The sequence below is a fragment of the Durio zibethinus genome, chromosome 14 (assembly GCF_047325235.1).
Source record: "Durio zibethinus cultivar Kanyao isolate XHJ-2024 chromosome 14, ASM4732523v1, whole genome shotgun sequence".
NCBI classification, from domain to species: domain Eukaryota; kingdom Viridiplantae; phylum Streptophyta; class Magnoliopsida; order Malvales; family Malvaceae; genus Durio; species Durio zibethinus.
This window is the reverse complement of record NC_143175.1, coordinates 25,161,487-25,178,582: the sequence shown is the minus strand read 5'-3', so window position 1 is coordinate 25,178,582 and position 17,096 is coordinate 25,161,487. Positions and strand designations below refer to the sequence as shown.

Here is a 17,096-nt window from a genome sequence, read left to right as displayed (position 1 = left end):
GTTTGACTTGAGATAAAAATTCAATTATTTAAATTCGTTCAATTAACATATAAAAATAAGTTCGATTTTTATATTCGATAAAAATTTGATTATTTATATTCAAATTTGATATATTTTATTAATTAAAATAATAAAAAATATATTTAAATATAAAAATTTGATTAAATTTGTTAATTATTCGAATTATATATAAAAATATTCAAACTCAACTCAATCGATGAATTATGATAATAATCGAATCAAATTTAAATTTTATTTAAATTAAATCTAAATAATATATAAATATTAATATATCATTTATACATTTAAGCGGATCGGTGCAACAGAAAATCTTTAGCACACCAGTTTAGACAAATTGGTGTAACAACAAGCTTATCGCCTATAGGTCTATCAGGCTTAACGCCCAGGCCATTGCTCTAGGTTATCCTTGTTTCTCTTTGTGATATGTTGTTTTTATGAATGGCAAAAAGAGGATAACAATTTTTTGTTTTCCTAATTGTCTTTGATTCTGCAAAGTTTAATTAGGTTGTTTCCAGCTGTTCATTAAATATATGCCATGCTAAGGTTTTGTCGGTTGTCATTAAAACACAATAGCAATGTTTGCCACTTGCTACTTGTGTCTTGGTCAATGCAACCATTTTTATTTTTTATTTTTCTTCCGGTAACTCCTTTGTGATTTTTTTTAAATGATATAAATGCACGGTAAGTATGTAAGTTTTGTTTGGGAACTATCCAATTTTGTGTTGCAAATGGAGACTTCTTTCTTAGGTAATGTATTAGTGTATTTGTGTTTTTTTATTTTTTGTATAATAAATTTATATTTAAGATTATATATATTGTTAATGAATTACACTCACTTGTGAATAAATATATAAAAATTAATATTTAAAAAAAATTATTTATTAATAAAATGACATTATTTTATTTATTTTATTAATAAAGTATTGATATACGATTTATTTATAATATATAAAATTTATATATTAAAAATAAATATAAACTCATAATATATATATAAAATATAAAAATTATAATAACGTAAATTATATTGATATATTAGATATAAAATATTTTTTAATTATTATCAATTTTATTTATAATTTTATTAAAAATTTAAATTATATTATTTTTACATCTTATATTATGTTAAAATGATCAAATTTATGATTTATTAGCCTAATTTTATGATTTGACCCTTTTCTTTGTTACATGATCCTTCAGCCAACGAATATGCAAATACACAATGCTTATGCTTAACGGGGAAGGAACCTAGAGAATTAAAAAACAAATGTTTGCTTTGGAATTGTTTGGTTGAAGAATAAAATGGAAAAAGAAGATGACGTGTCGGACATGCGTCGGTCAAACCTTTAAGTTTTTTTCTTTTTCGCTTCCTCCGTTCGTTTTAAGTTTTAACGTGCGTCTTTGTATGTGCGCATCATTACGGCGTGTCCTTTTTCCACGTCCCTATTTGCTGGCGTTGGACGGCGCCCCTCTATTGGACGCAACACCCTTTCATCAATTCTATTTCATACCCTTTTTTCAAATCCATCCCCCATAAATTATAAAAAGATATTTATGGTAGGGACATGCTTACATGCGGAAAGGAACAACGCATAGGACTGCTCCAGCCGTTTAAACAGAAGCCGCACATTTCAATCTAGATCAATCTTCGAGCGCCACAACCGTTTGTTACCTGACAACAATACCGAATCAAGCGTTCGTGACCTTTCCTCGGGAAGAGAGCGCGTGATGGTGAATTTTTCAATTGGGTCGGCGTGTCAGACCAGGATGATTTTCTTTTGTTTCCACAATCCCCATTTGATTAAGAAAATTTATCAAAACTAAAAAAACAAAAAGGTAATTTGCTTAAAACGTTATTAACATTTTCTTTGAATAATAATAAAATTAAAACTTACCGATTCAATAAGTTAAAATCTATTATTTTTAATGAACAAATTTTATATTGGAGTCTAATCAATAATTATTTATTAGATTATTTTAAATATATAATTTATAATTATTTATTTTAAATTATTAAATATGATATATTTTATTTTATTTTAAGAGATTAAATAATTTATTTATATTTAAATTTTTTTCTTACAAAAAATATATATAATTAGAACTTTCCCACCGAAAAACGTTGTTTTCTTAATTGAAGTAGCAATTTAGTATTTCTCTTTCGACTGATCCTGTCCATCATCACGAGTTTGATTCTTTGTTTCTCAAAGGTAATGACAATCTGATAAGAGGTGATTTGGACAGAGCGGACCATACATTTCACGAAAATATCTGTCCCTTTTAAGTCTGATTCATGTTTTAACATGCTTACTTCGTGAAATTAAAAGCATAAGCTTGTCAAATTAAGATTAAATTATTTTTTAATTTCAAAAAATTTTCGTGAATTTTTAAAACTGATAGCTTGTTCAATATCTGATTCATGTTTGAACTTGGTCCTTCATACATCTTAATTTCACGAACAACAAAAAATAAAAGCATAAGCTTATTAATTAAGATTACATTTTTTTTATTAACAAATTTACAAGCTTATTTGATTTCTGGTCTAAATTGATTTTAAAAACAATAAATTAAATAAAATTAAAATTAAAATTTTAATATTTTATCAATAAATTACTTAGTTATTAATTATTTACATTTTTTTTACTTTTTTTAATTACTGACAAAGAATATATTAGTTGATCAATTAATAAAAATATATATGAAATATGCACACAAAAAACTTGTACTATAAAAATGAGGGGAAAAAAATCTGGAATTAATTGGGCCGTGCAATTTACATTTGTATAAATAAATGAATAGCTGTCAACTGCTACACAATCCTAACGGTTTAAATTCATTTATTGTTTGGGATGATAGCAGTAAATATTGTTTGATATCAAAATTAGTATTGTCCTGTTTATCCTGAAGAGGAAATGAAAAAAGAAGATCGTTTTCATGGCATCCTCATAATGGTAACACACTAATGGCATGTGGTCGGGTTATGCTGCTCCAACGAACAGGACCCACTAATAACTCTATTGGTTTAATCCACATCAAGGCTGCCCCAAAGATGGTAGAGCAAACGATATGGTTTACAAATGAAATGAATGCCTTACTCTTGCTCCAATTACATATTTGTCCATTTTTAAATAAAAATAATTATAAATATGTTAATGATTTTATTTTCAAAAGCAAGATAGATAAAAAAGAGGATTCTTCTCTTATCAATCGGATTATTTTTTATCACTTTTTTATTTTTTAATCAAATTTCAACCTCCATCTTATTTTGTTAACTAATTTTCACAATTAACTTGGTTGCATGTTTATTAATTTCTACCGTTCATAAAATAATTTGTAATAAAGATTCCAAGAAAAAAAAAACAATGGGTTTAGTTTAAACTTGAATTCAAGTCTCTTAAATAAAATATGATAAAATTAATTATATAAAGGATCATGCAAAATGGGAGAAATAAAAGCAAATGTCTTTTTCACGAGCCTGATTTTGTAACGTGACACTAATAATTTGTAAAACATGGTATATTATAATATAATTGAAACCGTGAGTGGTGGTAAGTGAGATGGGGCTTTCAATGAGAGGGCATGTAATAATCCTAATTATTTATGGATTTTTCATGAGTGACCCTTAAGCTTGCTTTTTTTGCTTCTCAACTCTGGACATGTAAAGGTGGGTCACCTTTTATACTCAATAACTCACTCAAACTTGTTTTGTATCCTAAGATTTTATTCTTTAACTTCATACCTTTTTCTTAATAAAAAATTTTATTTGTCACTTTTTAAATTTAGGTAAGTCCAACTCCTATAATTACAATATATAATTATTCTCTTATATTATATTATATTATATTAAATAATAACATGGTACTCTGATTAGTCCAATGCTTGTCATAAAGGAAATATATATCGGTAGGTCCCAATCCTTCACGTGCTTGAAGAGAATTAATGCAATTAAGGGATGGAAGCAAAATAATGAGCAGCTGCTCAATCCTAGCACAACTATCGACCCTAAGGCTATAGTCAAATAAAGCTTTTACCTTTGAGTACACTGGTAAATCATGGGTATTTTTAACCAAAATGCATCAATCCAAAGTATTAGTGGCTGCATTTAGAAATAGTAGCCCAATCTCAATGCGAAGAGTATCGATTCGCTTTAATTTTATAAAATCATAAAAAAAAATTAATTAAATTTTGGGTTAAATTTGATAATAGTTAAAAAAAAAGATTGGAGTCCGGTTAAAAAAAAGGGTTGGAGTTTGATTTTTGATAAATATATTTTGATGCAACATGATATATATATTTAATTTTTTTATTTAATATTATATAATTTTTATATTTATATTAAAATAATAATTTATATTAAAAATTAAAAATTTTATATTTAAAATAATACTTTATTAATTTATGGGTCACGTCAAATATAATTTTATATAACATTAGATCATTTCAAGTTTGAGTATTTAAAAAAATTATGGATAAAATTGAATTTGAAGAAAGCAAAAACTTATCTCAACTTGATCCATTACTATCCTTAATTACTTTGCAATCTCGATGATTAATAATGCATGTAAGTATACTGTTATTAGACCATACAACTCTTGCAGGTGAACCATCACATTTAAAAAAATCATTTTTTTTTTTGCTTGACGAAATTAATTCATGAGTTTGTCTTAATTATAATATCATCAATTTAAACAAATATCACCAGATAATCCAATAATATTAAAATTAATTTTAAAATTAAAGGTTTCAATTTAAATTCTAATATTAATTAACAGAAACAAAAAATTCAACAAACACCATAATTAGCAGATTGATCAAACAAAATCGTAGAAAGTTGAAAAGAATAAGATTATGCATTAAAAGTTTTCAAAAAGGATAGGATAAGATAGGTTATTGGCGGTGCAAAAGGATGGCAACCCCTATAGAAAAGATGAATCAATCAAAGAAGAATAGAAGACCCCTTTGCCACTTCATTTTTTCTTTAATCAAAGGTATATAATACACCAAGCTTACCTTTTCTTTAAACTTTTTTACCACGAATTCTTAGTGTTGCGAAGATCCTGATACCCTTTTACTCTTTCGGTTTTCATACTCGTATCCACGTATTCATATGCATCATATCTTTATGAAAGGAATTTTAAAGATTGAGCTGGTGATCTTCCCCAAAGTCCAAACACAATTTCTACTTCTTTTTTTTTGGTAGGAGTGATTCATAAATTATAAAGATTTCGTATTCAAATTTCTTAATATGTTTTATGTTAGAATTGAATTAGTAGTCCAAATTGAATCTTTTGGTTACTGTGGTGTATCATAGGACCAAATTGCTGTGGGCAGAAATTGCACATGGGGATCTAATAAATTTGGACTCTTTTCGTTCATTTTATGAAAAGTCACTTGATCTTATCACTAGTTAAATTATCTTTTTCCTAGCTCCACATGCATTCGTGCATGTTTCAAGCCTTTAAAAAATAGAAAATCAAAAGACACCGTCTTTTGATTGTAAAAGCTAAAGGGAACGTAGCAAGAAGTAATTTCACGTGCCAACTGGCCTATACAATGATGAATAAGTGTTGATGCAAGTTTAAGTATAGGGGTATAAATGAACAAAATTTTTTATAAATTATTCGTGAATATATTTGATTTTTGTTCATTTATTAAGTTTAACAAATGATTTTTAATATTATTTGTATATTCATTTATTAAACAAATCGAACATGAACATCTGTTTGTTCATTCATTTTTGTTCACGAATAAACTTGTTTAAGGTTCGTTTAAAACTCGTTTATTTATTATTTGTTTGCTATTCATTTGCTATTTGTTTATAATAATATTAATAAAATTATATTTTTATCATTTACCTTAATTCTATTTTAAAGTTTATTTATATTTGTTTGGGTTCGTTTATGTTCATTTAAAGTTTATTTGTTTAAATTTATTTGATTATAATTTATTTATTATTTATGAATTATTCATTTATATATATGTTCATAAACATGTGCATGAATATGCTAGTTTAATATTCACAAACGAACTCGTTTAGCTTAATTAAACGAATACGAATCGAATATGAATAATCTATTATTTAAACGAACGAACATAAACGAATAAAATAAATTTTTTAACGAATATGAACCGAACATGAACACCTTTAAAAACAAATGAGCAAACAAATATATGTTCGTTTATTCATATTCGGTTCATTTGTAATCTTATTTAAATCTAATTAAAGAATTGTATGTGTACAAGTTGAAAAATGTTTTTTTTAATAAAAAAAATTATAGCTACAAATATTGAAATTTGAATATAAAAACTATTAAATATTATATTTTTAAAAATAATTATATAAATTAATTAAATTAAATTTTGTATTCAAATATCGCACGTATTCAAAGCTTTTATCCATGTAAAGATTCCTAAAATAAGCTAGTATTTTATTTTCCACCGTTATATTATCAAATGGGAAACACTGATATGACATTCCATGAATTAGTTTTCCTGTAATTGACATTCCATATTTGTTACTTTTTCGGTATGACAATTGGCAAGTTTTAAGACTTTTTTGTTTCCACTGCCTAATATCAATATATTTTGTATCGTAATTGGAACAGGGAGCTTAAATTTATGGCCCTTTCTAAATTTTAAGACACCAGGAAAGAAAAGCAAGAAAATAATATACGTGATATAATCCAACACACTAAATCCATAAGCAGCAGAGTAAAATATTTATGTTGTTGGGCACTTGGGCTTTTGGCAGATTTTGAGGAAAATGTTAAGCAACAAAGCACCACCAAATAGAAAACAAAACGTTGTTAACAAAAAAGGGCCGGTTTAAATGCAGTGACTGGCGCGTGTAGGAGACCAGCTGTATAACTCAAAGCCAAAACATGTCTGATTATTGGCAATCATTAATCAGAAATAATTAACAGCAAAATGAGTTGGATAATGCATCCGAAAGGTTTTCCAAGGCATGGAGAGAGGAGAATATCGAGGAACATGTCACCTTGATTAGCGGCGGGGAAGAATGGGATTATTATTATTTTTTTTTGAAGCTCGTCATTTTCCTTTTATTTTAGTGGGAATGTCTCACTGTCCACAGAAACTCTTGGGGGATTCTTTTAGTCGAAACTTTGACCATCGGTCTCCTCCGTTAGGCAATTGCAGCTACCCCTTTGACTAACCAAAAGCACACAAATCTGTAGCACTTCACCAAATCTGCTGATTAAGTGGAAAACAGAAGAAGAATCCAGCTTAATTGTTAAAAAAGATGGATAATTCCCTGCTTTATCCATTTTAATAATAGAATCATCAAAATCTAATGGTGGGGTACATTCCATATGATGCAAAATGGGGCCAAGGATCAAAGTTTGTTACCAAACCTTAGTATAATCATTAGAAATAGTAATTAATATCAACAAATAATTATGCTGAGTCTCTCAGTTCTACTGCAGATGATAATGACAGTGATACATGCATTACTCTCGCCAGGTTTAAATAACTGCAGATATTTTTTAGTGGGGGGAAGGATTGAATTTTCACCATTGAATTAATAGATTTTTCATAGTCACCCCTTTCTCTTCTTCCTATCAAATTTAAGTCTTCGTTTTCTATTGGGCAAAGCTTCAGATTGCGTTTTCAATGTGTCATTATTTGGTATCAACACTTGTTGAATTGTCCCGTAAAATTTGTTGATGCACAACTGCAAGTCGAATGATATTTTTGGGCTTCGTTATGAAAATTGGACACCCGAGAGAGAATCCAAGAATGATTTATTGAAAACTCGAACTTATACATGGAAGGCTTGTCCGGGACTGGGATTATAGCCGTCTTGTTGTCAAATCAAACCTTGCACGGAAGACTAGATTGTTAAACAAATCACTACGGCCCAAGAACCAATCTTTTGATCCGTTTTCTATCCCAGGAATTGGGCAGAAAATCTCATTCTATGGGGCTAAGGCCTGGCCCCTGGCTCATTAGAGCCTGATGCTAAAGGCACGAAAGCAGGCCTAAGGGTATTCCTAGGCTTCTTCAACCAGCTAACTTGGGTCAGATTCTTGATCGTTGTTCTGATCCTTTACCCAGGCATTGAACACTATGACTTCAAAGGGAAAATATGTAGTATTATATTATTTTTATTTCCTTCAGATGAGGCATGAAAATGACAGCTTTGGCTACGTAAGGTTCGAAGCAGCTTCATGCCATCCCAAACTTGATCGATCTAATTATTAGGATGTCATTCAGCAATAGAAACTTGACTTGTTTAAAATATAGGAAATAGGCCAAAAATTTGCTTGTTATGACAACCCAAATAATTGAAAACTGCCTAGCTACAAATAAACTTTAAACAAGTCAACAATCTTAGCAATTAATTAAAGAAGCCTAGTAAACGAAGATATATCAATCATAAAAGTTACGTTTCCAAAGAATAAATTTTAGTAACTTTTCTAGTCTGCTAGCCCTCAAAAAATCCAAGCAATTTACTGTAGCACATTGAACAAAAATTTTAACGTCTATGGGCTTCTTTTCATAGTGTGCTCATTTGAAGGAAGTTACTAAAATTTTTGTATAATATGCACATTGAAGGAAGGGCGAACTTTTTTTTCCTTCAAAATCCCACTACTGACCCCCCTTGCAATTCTTCTACCGGCCTGAGTTACACGGTTGCATTGGTCTTCAATAATTGATAAATAAAGGCAAATATTAGAGACACTGGACAGATACAGACGAATATCTTAATCACATGGAAAACCCAGAGACAAAAGTATGATTTTGAATACAAACACACACATGCACAATAAACGGAGAGGTTACAGCACAAAATTAAAGCGAAAAACTAGATGGAAAATCGTTGCATTGTATAAATTCATCTGGAAAATCGTTGATTTGGAATAGCATTAATCTGTCCATCCCTTGCCAGATAGCCAGTTTTTCACGAAGGCAATTAGTTTATCTCTAGGAGGCAGGTGTTCCTTGACAACACTGCAGCTTACAAACTCGTCACACCATTTGATCAACACTGGGCATTTGTCTGCTGTCAGAAACTCTAGTCCTGAAACTTCTTGAATGACCCTAAGCCACAAGGCGATGAAGTTGGCAGCAATGTCAAGCAGTCCAATTGTCTCTCCTCCAAAGAATTTCTTTCCATTGAGCACACTTTCATGTGTTTTCAGACACTCTCTTACCTCTTCCATGGCCTTCTCTCGCTCATCCCTGGTGACCAAAAGAGCTTTCCACACTGGAGGCATGCACTGAAATACAAGCACAGGGAAATAAGAAACCCAACAATCCAGATTCACTATAGAGATTTTGAGGTTTATTATCTCCCACTTATCAAAATTAAAAGAGCCTTTCCTGATAAGTGAACCTTACCTTCTCATCTATGAAGTTGGCCCAGAAACAAGCCAGGGCTCTTTCATGAGGATCTTCAGGCAAAATGGGATTTGGTTTCCAAGTTTCATCAATGTATTCCAGAATAATTAGAGACTCCAGTATTGGTTTTCCACTGTGCAGGAGCACAGGAACTTTCTTGTGAACTGGATCGTATTTTAGAAGCAAAGGACTTTTAAACTTGTCATCAATCACATTCTCTTCTATGTATTCGAAAGGACTACCTTTTAGTTCCAAAGCAATCTCCACTCTACGGCTAAAAGGGCTCCCCCACGCTCCAAACAGCTTCACTTCTTCAGCCATGATGGTGCTTTGCACTTCTTCTGCATTTGAAGAGGATTGCTGTTCTTTGATCCTCCTTATCTACTGCATGCCGATTACCTTTTGCTTTCGTTATTGTTTTTGTTTATGTCGTTGAGAGTAGAAACTTTAAGCAATGAATATATAAAATACAAATCAATGGAGGCAGCGCAGGAGTGGTTGTGAACATAAAATAAAGTTCGATTCTTCTGAATATATAAAATCGTAAACTACATGTACTGTGTTAACAGAACAAATTAATTAATGCAGCTTATGAATTTCCCAATTAAAAATGGATCTAAAAAAATTCAGTGTCATGTGGGGAAGATGGTGCGTTAGCTTCAAGCCGAGAATGAATGAATGGTATATAAAAATATTTTATGACATTCAGGGACGTTAATTTGTAGGTGAGTTGGCGATGTATATCGACCAGGCTCGTTCAAAGCAGACCAGAATCCAAAATCCCAACCTGGGCTTTTTTTGTAGTCATGGGCTTTTATTTCCAATGACAAATGGAGCTCTTACTGGCTATAGAACCCATGGATAGGCCGTTGGACGGCATCCACATTTGGGCTAATCAGAAACCTATGATTTTTCTTTTTCTTTTTCTCGCAGATCATAAACCCAAGCGTAAGCCTTTTACATGGAAACCCCAGTTTTTGATTCAAAAGGATAGAGATGGACATAGCAACGGTTCGAGGGCGATTTTTATTTTTTTCGAATTTAATGTGATTTTATTTTTATAATAATTTAATAAATTTTTTGTTATATATTTGAATTTAACTTGATCTGATATTATATAAAATCATATTTGATTTGATTCAATTCAACTTAAAATTAATAAAATATTATTTTTAATGTAAATATAAATTTAAATAACTATAAAATATATATATATATAAATATAAAATTAAATAAATAATTAAAATTTTTTTTTATATTTATCAAGTTGGATCGGAGTGAACCTAACCCAAAACTTGATTTACAAAAAATAAAAATTGACCTTATAAGATTAAATTGAATCTAAATTCGTTGAAAACGAATTGAATTATCATCGTTAAATAAGTTATTTATAAAAAGTTTAATTTTTATTTCAAATTTTTTATATTGTAAAGCTCATTATTGAGGTAGTTATTGGTTGTGAACATGCGAATTATTAACATATAAAAAAATATGAGAATGCTCCTTTTAAAATATATACGAGGCTGCTTAATCTTAGCTTGAAATTCCATTCTTCTCGTGATTAAAGGCAAATGAACAATTATTTTCTTTAAATAGTTTAAGTTAGGTTACAATCTAATTTTGAGGCATCCTTTTAAAGATATTTGTACAACTGTTATTATTAAGTTTATCTACTTTTTGGCCTACTTAACTATACTTTTACGTCATCTCTTCTTCATTGCTGCTAGAGTTATAAGGAAAAGAGATGCCTAACATTGATTCAAATTTCAAAAAAAAAAAAAATTTGGTTCCACCATTATCATACACTTAAATGAGTGTGGTACCCAACTTATATAACATATTCAAAGCTCAACACAAAAAGGCTTCATTTCTGAATGGGTTTCTATTCAAAAAATTGAGTTTGGAGCCAGAATGAAGAAAAGACTCATAGCTTGAATGAAAAAAAATAAAGTGTCAAATACACTTTCATAAATAAAAGGATCAATTTTATTCCCCTTGGTAGCTTTACTAAACCCTAAAACAGCTTGGAGATGAAGACTTTTTCTTTCCCTCTAAAGGGCTTTCAAATTACAAGCCAACATCAGCAGAGTTTGGTAGCCATTTAGGCAGGGGGAGCCTATCCAAAGTGAAGCAAATTGCAAAATCTTTCAGTTGGAACAACCGCATTAACCAAAGAGAGAGATGGGTATTATTAGGGGGAGTGAAAAAAGATCCCCCAAGCCTTGGAAGGAAAGTTAGAAGAGGCCATAGTGGGGGGGGGGGGGGGGGGAGGGGAAGTGGTCCATTTATATGATATCTTCATTTCAACTACAATGGATAGATTATGTCCTTTGATTAATTTTTCATTCAACAAAAATGTCTCTTAAAACCCTAATCAGGTTTCTGTTTCATGAGGCAACACGAGATCATCAGATTTGTCAGCTATCCCTGTGATATTGAGATCCGGCGGCTACAATTACCAAAAAAACCCCTGGCTCCCCTGCCTTCCTAGTATTCCATTTTGTTAGTTGCCCCAGAGACAAAACATCCTTTTCCGTTATCTTTGTGTACGTCACAAATTCACAATTGGTTGTCAAGAGCCAACCAGTTTTTCTAAGAATTTTCATTTAATTTTTTTTTTAAAAAACTATTTTTTATATAAAAAAAGTTGCAGTTTGATGATAAAAAAATTATAAATATTAAAATTTAAATTTAAAGTAAAAGGTAAATTAATTCAACTAAATTTTACATTCAAAGCATTGTAATCCATGCATTAAAACTAAAATGACATTTTATAAAGTAAAATACATAGTATCAATTGACATTCAATTCAAAAAAACCAAAAAAATTACTCCGACTTTATTTTCATCGAACCATGTTGAATTTCATTTACAATTCACAGGTTCCTTTTTTTGACCATTGAAAAGAAGATTTGACAAGTTTGATTTGGGTTAGGAAAAGAAGATTCCAGTTTTCAGATTTCGAAACCGAGAGGATTTGGATGAATGATAGACAAAATAGGAGCGTAAGCATCATGAAAGTGAATGTTACAACATGTTTTGAAAGGTTGAAAGCGTGTTTCTTTTTACATGCGAAATGGCCGTATGAAAAGGGTGGTTAAGTAACTTCAAGAACTGTCGAATGAAGTAATTTTGAAAGCTAAAAAACATAGCTGCTGTGTCGTAGGAAGTAAAAAAAACATAATTGAAGGGTAGGCATCATGGATAGATCCGTCATCCGTCGCCTACACGACTCCCTATCGCCTTACTTTATCATTATTTTCAAACAAAGATTATTAAACCCTTTTAACTGTCTGCTTAAAATCAGGAGAGATTAGAGAAGTTTAAAATTTTGAAAAAAAAAAAAAATTGGAAAAGCTGGGATTTGGGAAGGTCTGAAATAGTTTTAGGGGTGAAGAAAAGGCTCTCCCAATCATGTATTTGAGTAAGCCGCGGTAATCATGACTAGTTTTACTCAACACCTATAAGAACACAAAGCTTCTCACTTTTTCTCTCACAGAATAAGAAAAGAAAAAAAAAACCCCACGCCAAATTTCTCTGCATTTTTTGTTTTTTTGCTGCCATTTTGCCCCACTGAAGTAGACATGGTTGCAACCTTATGGCTGGAGCTTTCACCCACCAAGAACAAATAGACTCCACCCAACAACAGCATTACCAGTTCAAGCTTTGTTTCCCTGTACCAAAGCTAAATGCTAAAAGCTTTTGGGTTTCAAAATCTGTTAGAAGCTTATGCTACAAAGCTATAGAGCCAAATGGATGTTGCTCACAGAGGTTAGAGCATAGTGGTACTGGTATGATAGTTAACAACTCTGTTTTTTGTGCTTCAGCTGGTCTTTTTGAAGAAAAGAAAGCTGAAATGGAGGGTTTGGTTGAGGAAAACGAAAGCTTTGAAAAGAGAAATGGGAGCTTTGGTGAAAAAGGGATTCAAATGGGGACATTTGCTGAGTTGCTTGAAGTCAAGGTTCCTGAAAGTAGTTCAAGTTCTGATTTTATGACTTCAGAAACAACAGGGCACGAGGAGGAACACAGTCATAGTAGTTCTGAGGAGGATTCAGTTTCACCACCTTCATTCGGTTGGCCTGTAGCGGAAAATGCTGAGACAGACTGCACCAGTACTAATTGTAGTGAAGTTGGAAAGAAACCCCCCTTGGATGACAGGAAATTAGAGAAACAAGGCTCCACAGTTTCAGGTATTATTGACTATCATATGAACATGTCTCTCATTTTCCTTGCTTGAATCATTTAGTTGATATGTTTGTTTACTGGGGTTATAGAGATTGAGTTGATGAAGGAAAGATTTGCAAAATTGCTTCTTGGAGAAGATATGTCAGGGTGTGGAAATGGTGTTTGCACTGCCTTGGCTATTTCAAATGCCATCACCAATCTTTGTGGTATGTTGACAAGCTCTTTTCTTTTTCTTTAATATAGTTTATATCAATTTGATTTGCCTATATGGGCATTTGTTTCTGATTTGTGTTGGTTATTACTTTTGCTTTTTGTTTGATGGCTATTTCTCCTTCATTGCTTCAATTTTGCAGCCACCTTATTTGGGCAAATATGGAGGCTAGAACCACTGCCACCTGAGAAGACAGCAATGTGGCGGAGAGAGATGGAATGGCTTCTTTCTGTTAGTGATCAAATTGTTGAGTTGATACCCTCTTGGCAGACATTCCCAGATGGAAGCAAGCTTGAGGTAAAGCTATCTAAACTTTTCAGATAAACATCTCCCAGGCACACTAGGCAGTTTTTGAATTCTAGCGTACAAGTTGTATCCAGTGGTGGATTTGTAGTTTAAATTCCATGTCTAGTTTATGAAGCAATTCAAATGCCATTGGAGATGAGTTTTACCACTATATGGCTAACTATATCAAAATCTTATTTAAATTATTTTCCGTTTTCCATGGCTCTTTCTTGCTGTGATTTCAGGTAATGACCAGCAGGCCCCGATCGGATCTTTACATTAATCTCCCAGCTTTAAGAAAGTTGGACAACATGCTTCTTGTAAGATCCACCGACTCTCATTACAATCAGGACATGATTCCGTGGGGAGAGTTTATTTTTAATGTAACATCATTTTTTGCAGGAAATATTAGATAGTTTTGTTGATACAGACTTCTGGTATGTTGACCAAGGGATTCTAGCCCCAGAGGCTGATGGATCAACCCCTTTTCGTAAAGCCCTTCAGCGCCAAGAGGAAAAATGGTGGCTGCCTGTGCCTCGAGTGCCTCCAGGAGGCCTCCATGAAAATTCAAGAAAGCAGTTGCAACATAAACGTGACTGTACAAACCAGATCCTCAAAGCTGCCATGGCTATCAACAGTATTACTCTAGCTGACATGGAAGTCCCTGAATCATATTTGGAATCTCTTCCAAAGGTAAAAACCCGTAAAAATATTTTGCCATTATGCTTTCTAGGAAGTTTTGGTTGTTAAATTTTTGCTAAAAATTTGTTTCAGAATGGCCGAGTCAGTTTAGGAGATATCATTTATCGCTACATTTCATCGGATCTGTTTACACCTGAATGTCTTCTTGATTGCCTTGATTTGTCCTCTGAGCATCAAGCTATAGAGATTGCCAACCGAGTGGAGGCCTCAATATATTTGTGGCGCAAAAAGACCAACTCCAAACCTGTCAACAACACAACCCGGTCCAATTCAAAGTCGTCATGGGAATTGGTCAAGGACCTGATGGCTGATGTTGACAAGAGAGAAATACTTGCAGATAGAGCAGAGAGCCTCCTGCTTTGCTTGAAGCAGCGGTTCCCTGGTCTTCCCCAGACCACTTTAGATATGACCAAAATTCAGTACAACAAGGTTTGTGTCAATAATTCCAATTTGAGATTTGTTCTTAAAGGTGCTTTTAATTGCAAAAGTCATGCTAATAAATAAATATTACGGTGTTAATTAGGATGTTGGGAAATCCATTCTGGAAAGCTACTCAAGAGTTTTGGAGAGCTTGGCCTTTAACATTGTTGCACGTATTGATGATCTGCTCTATGTGGATGATTTGACCAAGCATTCAGATCAATTCTCTTCACTATCCAGAGTTGGTGTAATCGGTCAGAAGAATCTTTCAATTCCATACTCAGTGCCCGTTTCAAGCACTCCTTATCTAACAGCATTTACCACCCCAAACTTTTCACCAGCACAGCTAATTAGCCCTGCTAAGGGAGAAAGATCACCGCTTCTCACAAGCAGCCAAATTCCACAGCGTGGGATGGGTGTGAAAAAGGTCTTGACAGATTATCTTAGTATTGATTTAAGAGGAAAGGAATATAGTAAACCAAATGAAGGAACAGTATCAGGTTCAAGCATATCTCAAGAAACATCAGCATCTTTTGAATGTCTAAAAGAGGAAGTAAGCCTACCAAAACAGGAGTCAGCTCCAGATAAAGAGCCCTGAGGTTGTACACCATGAACCAATTTCCCAAGACAGCAGTCACCTGGCCCTTTTTTTTTTTCTTTTTTCTTTTTTATTTGTAGAAATAGGAAGATGTTTGAGGATGTTGAACAGTCACCCTGTTATTTAAATTGTGTCGTCGGTAGATGTCTATAAACGATAATGAGTTGAGTGGTTCATGCTTCTCAGGGCATCATTTATTGCCTTAAACTTGTTCCTGGCAGAACATTTTGTGGATTAAACGTAGAATAGAAATGCCAAACTACCTGTTACTTGTCTATATAAACTTCAAAAGAAACTTGAAAGGTTGATGTTCAGACCTCAGTGTCTGTAATGACATCCAGAAGTTTCGCTATATCTAGTTATCTACTTCGGATGACTATACTTTTGTTCAAAAGGTCATTCTTCTTGTTTGTTAGATTGATTGCGGACTTGGGGGTTTGTGTTGCAAATTATCCATTTCTGGTTCTGGTTTCTTAAATCAAAGCGCTGCAAAATTGTCTGATCTTCTAGTGCCACCTACATTACCATTAGTGGGCCGGAGATAGAATTACATTTTATGCTCAAGTTACAGTATAAATACCCCATCAGAAGAGGGGGTGCTGCATTCAGGATCGGGGTCAGCGGAGGGTTCTGGCATTTTGAGATAGAGAAATGGCAGCTGCATTGAAATTCATCTATCTTCTGGGGTTGATTGTGATTGTCAGAATTGTGGGACTAGAAAGGGTTGATGCTGCAGGGAAATGTGGAAACTCATCTCCTGATAAAGAGGCAATGAATGCTAGTCCCATTTGCTGAAGCAGCAAAAGACGAGAAAGCTGATGTCTCTGCCAGTTGCTGCGCCCAAGTGAGGAAAATAGGCCAAAGTCCAAGCTGTCTGCCGTGAGCCAACCTAGTACAAGGTCATTACCGGACATAAGATGCCTCGAGTCAACTTTATATAGGGTTATAATCGGGTAGAACTGTTGGGTGGCAGAGTAAATCTCTGTGTTAGGAAAAAATATTTTCCTTTTTGTAAAGAGTTTTGGTAGTATAATTATAAAATTTTTAAAGCTCTTTAAAGAGGATGAACATTTGACGTGTTGTTGAGCTATTTTATTGATTAAAATATATGCTAAATTATTTATTTAATGTTTCCTTTTTAATTTCGAAGAGAGTGAAAAGATTTGATATTTATTTTGTATTTATTATATTATTATCGATATTAATAAAATATATATTTTTTAAATTATCAATAATTGTCTTGATATATCTTTTTATATTTTTGATATTAACTTATAATTTATTAATTGTCTATTCTTATATCCAATTATTT

General features: G+C 32.2%; 2 protein-coding genes across 2 annotated transcripts; one reads left to right on the top strand and one right to left on the bottom strand.

The window, feature by feature from the left end:
• Positions 1 to 8,607: 8,607 nt before the first annotated feature.
• Positions 8,608 to 10,327, bottom strand: LOC111295081 (glutathione S-transferase U8-like). Its single transcript, XM_022888440.2, has 2 exons — positions 9,385 to 10,327; positions 8,608 to 9,263 (listed from the first exon to the last, which is right to left on the bottom strand). Exons 1-2 carry the CDS (start codon positions 9,703 to 9,705, stop codon positions 8,910 to 8,912), a joined length of 675 nt encoding a protein of 224 aa, XP_022744175.2. The 5' UTR covers positions 9,706 to 10,327; the 3' UTR covers positions 8,608 to 8,909.
• A 1,872-nt stretch (positions 10,328 to 12,199) lies between these two features.
• Positions 12,200 to 15,964, top strand: LOC111293571 (rop guanine nucleotide exchange factor 7-like). The gene is made up of 7 exons (XM_022886312.2): positions 12,200 to 13,573; positions 13,658 to 13,774; positions 13,922 to 14,076; positions 14,310 to 14,384; positions 14,467 to 14,757; positions 14,839 to 15,195; positions 15,290 to 15,964. The coding sequence occupies exons 1-7, from the start codon at positions 12,982 to 12,984 to the stop codon at positions 15,782 to 15,784; spliced, it is 2,082 nt and encodes a 693-aa protein (XP_022742047.2). The 5' UTR covers positions 12,200 to 12,981; the 3' UTR covers positions 15,785 to 15,964.
• Positions 15,965 to 17,096: the final 1,132 nt, after the last annotated feature.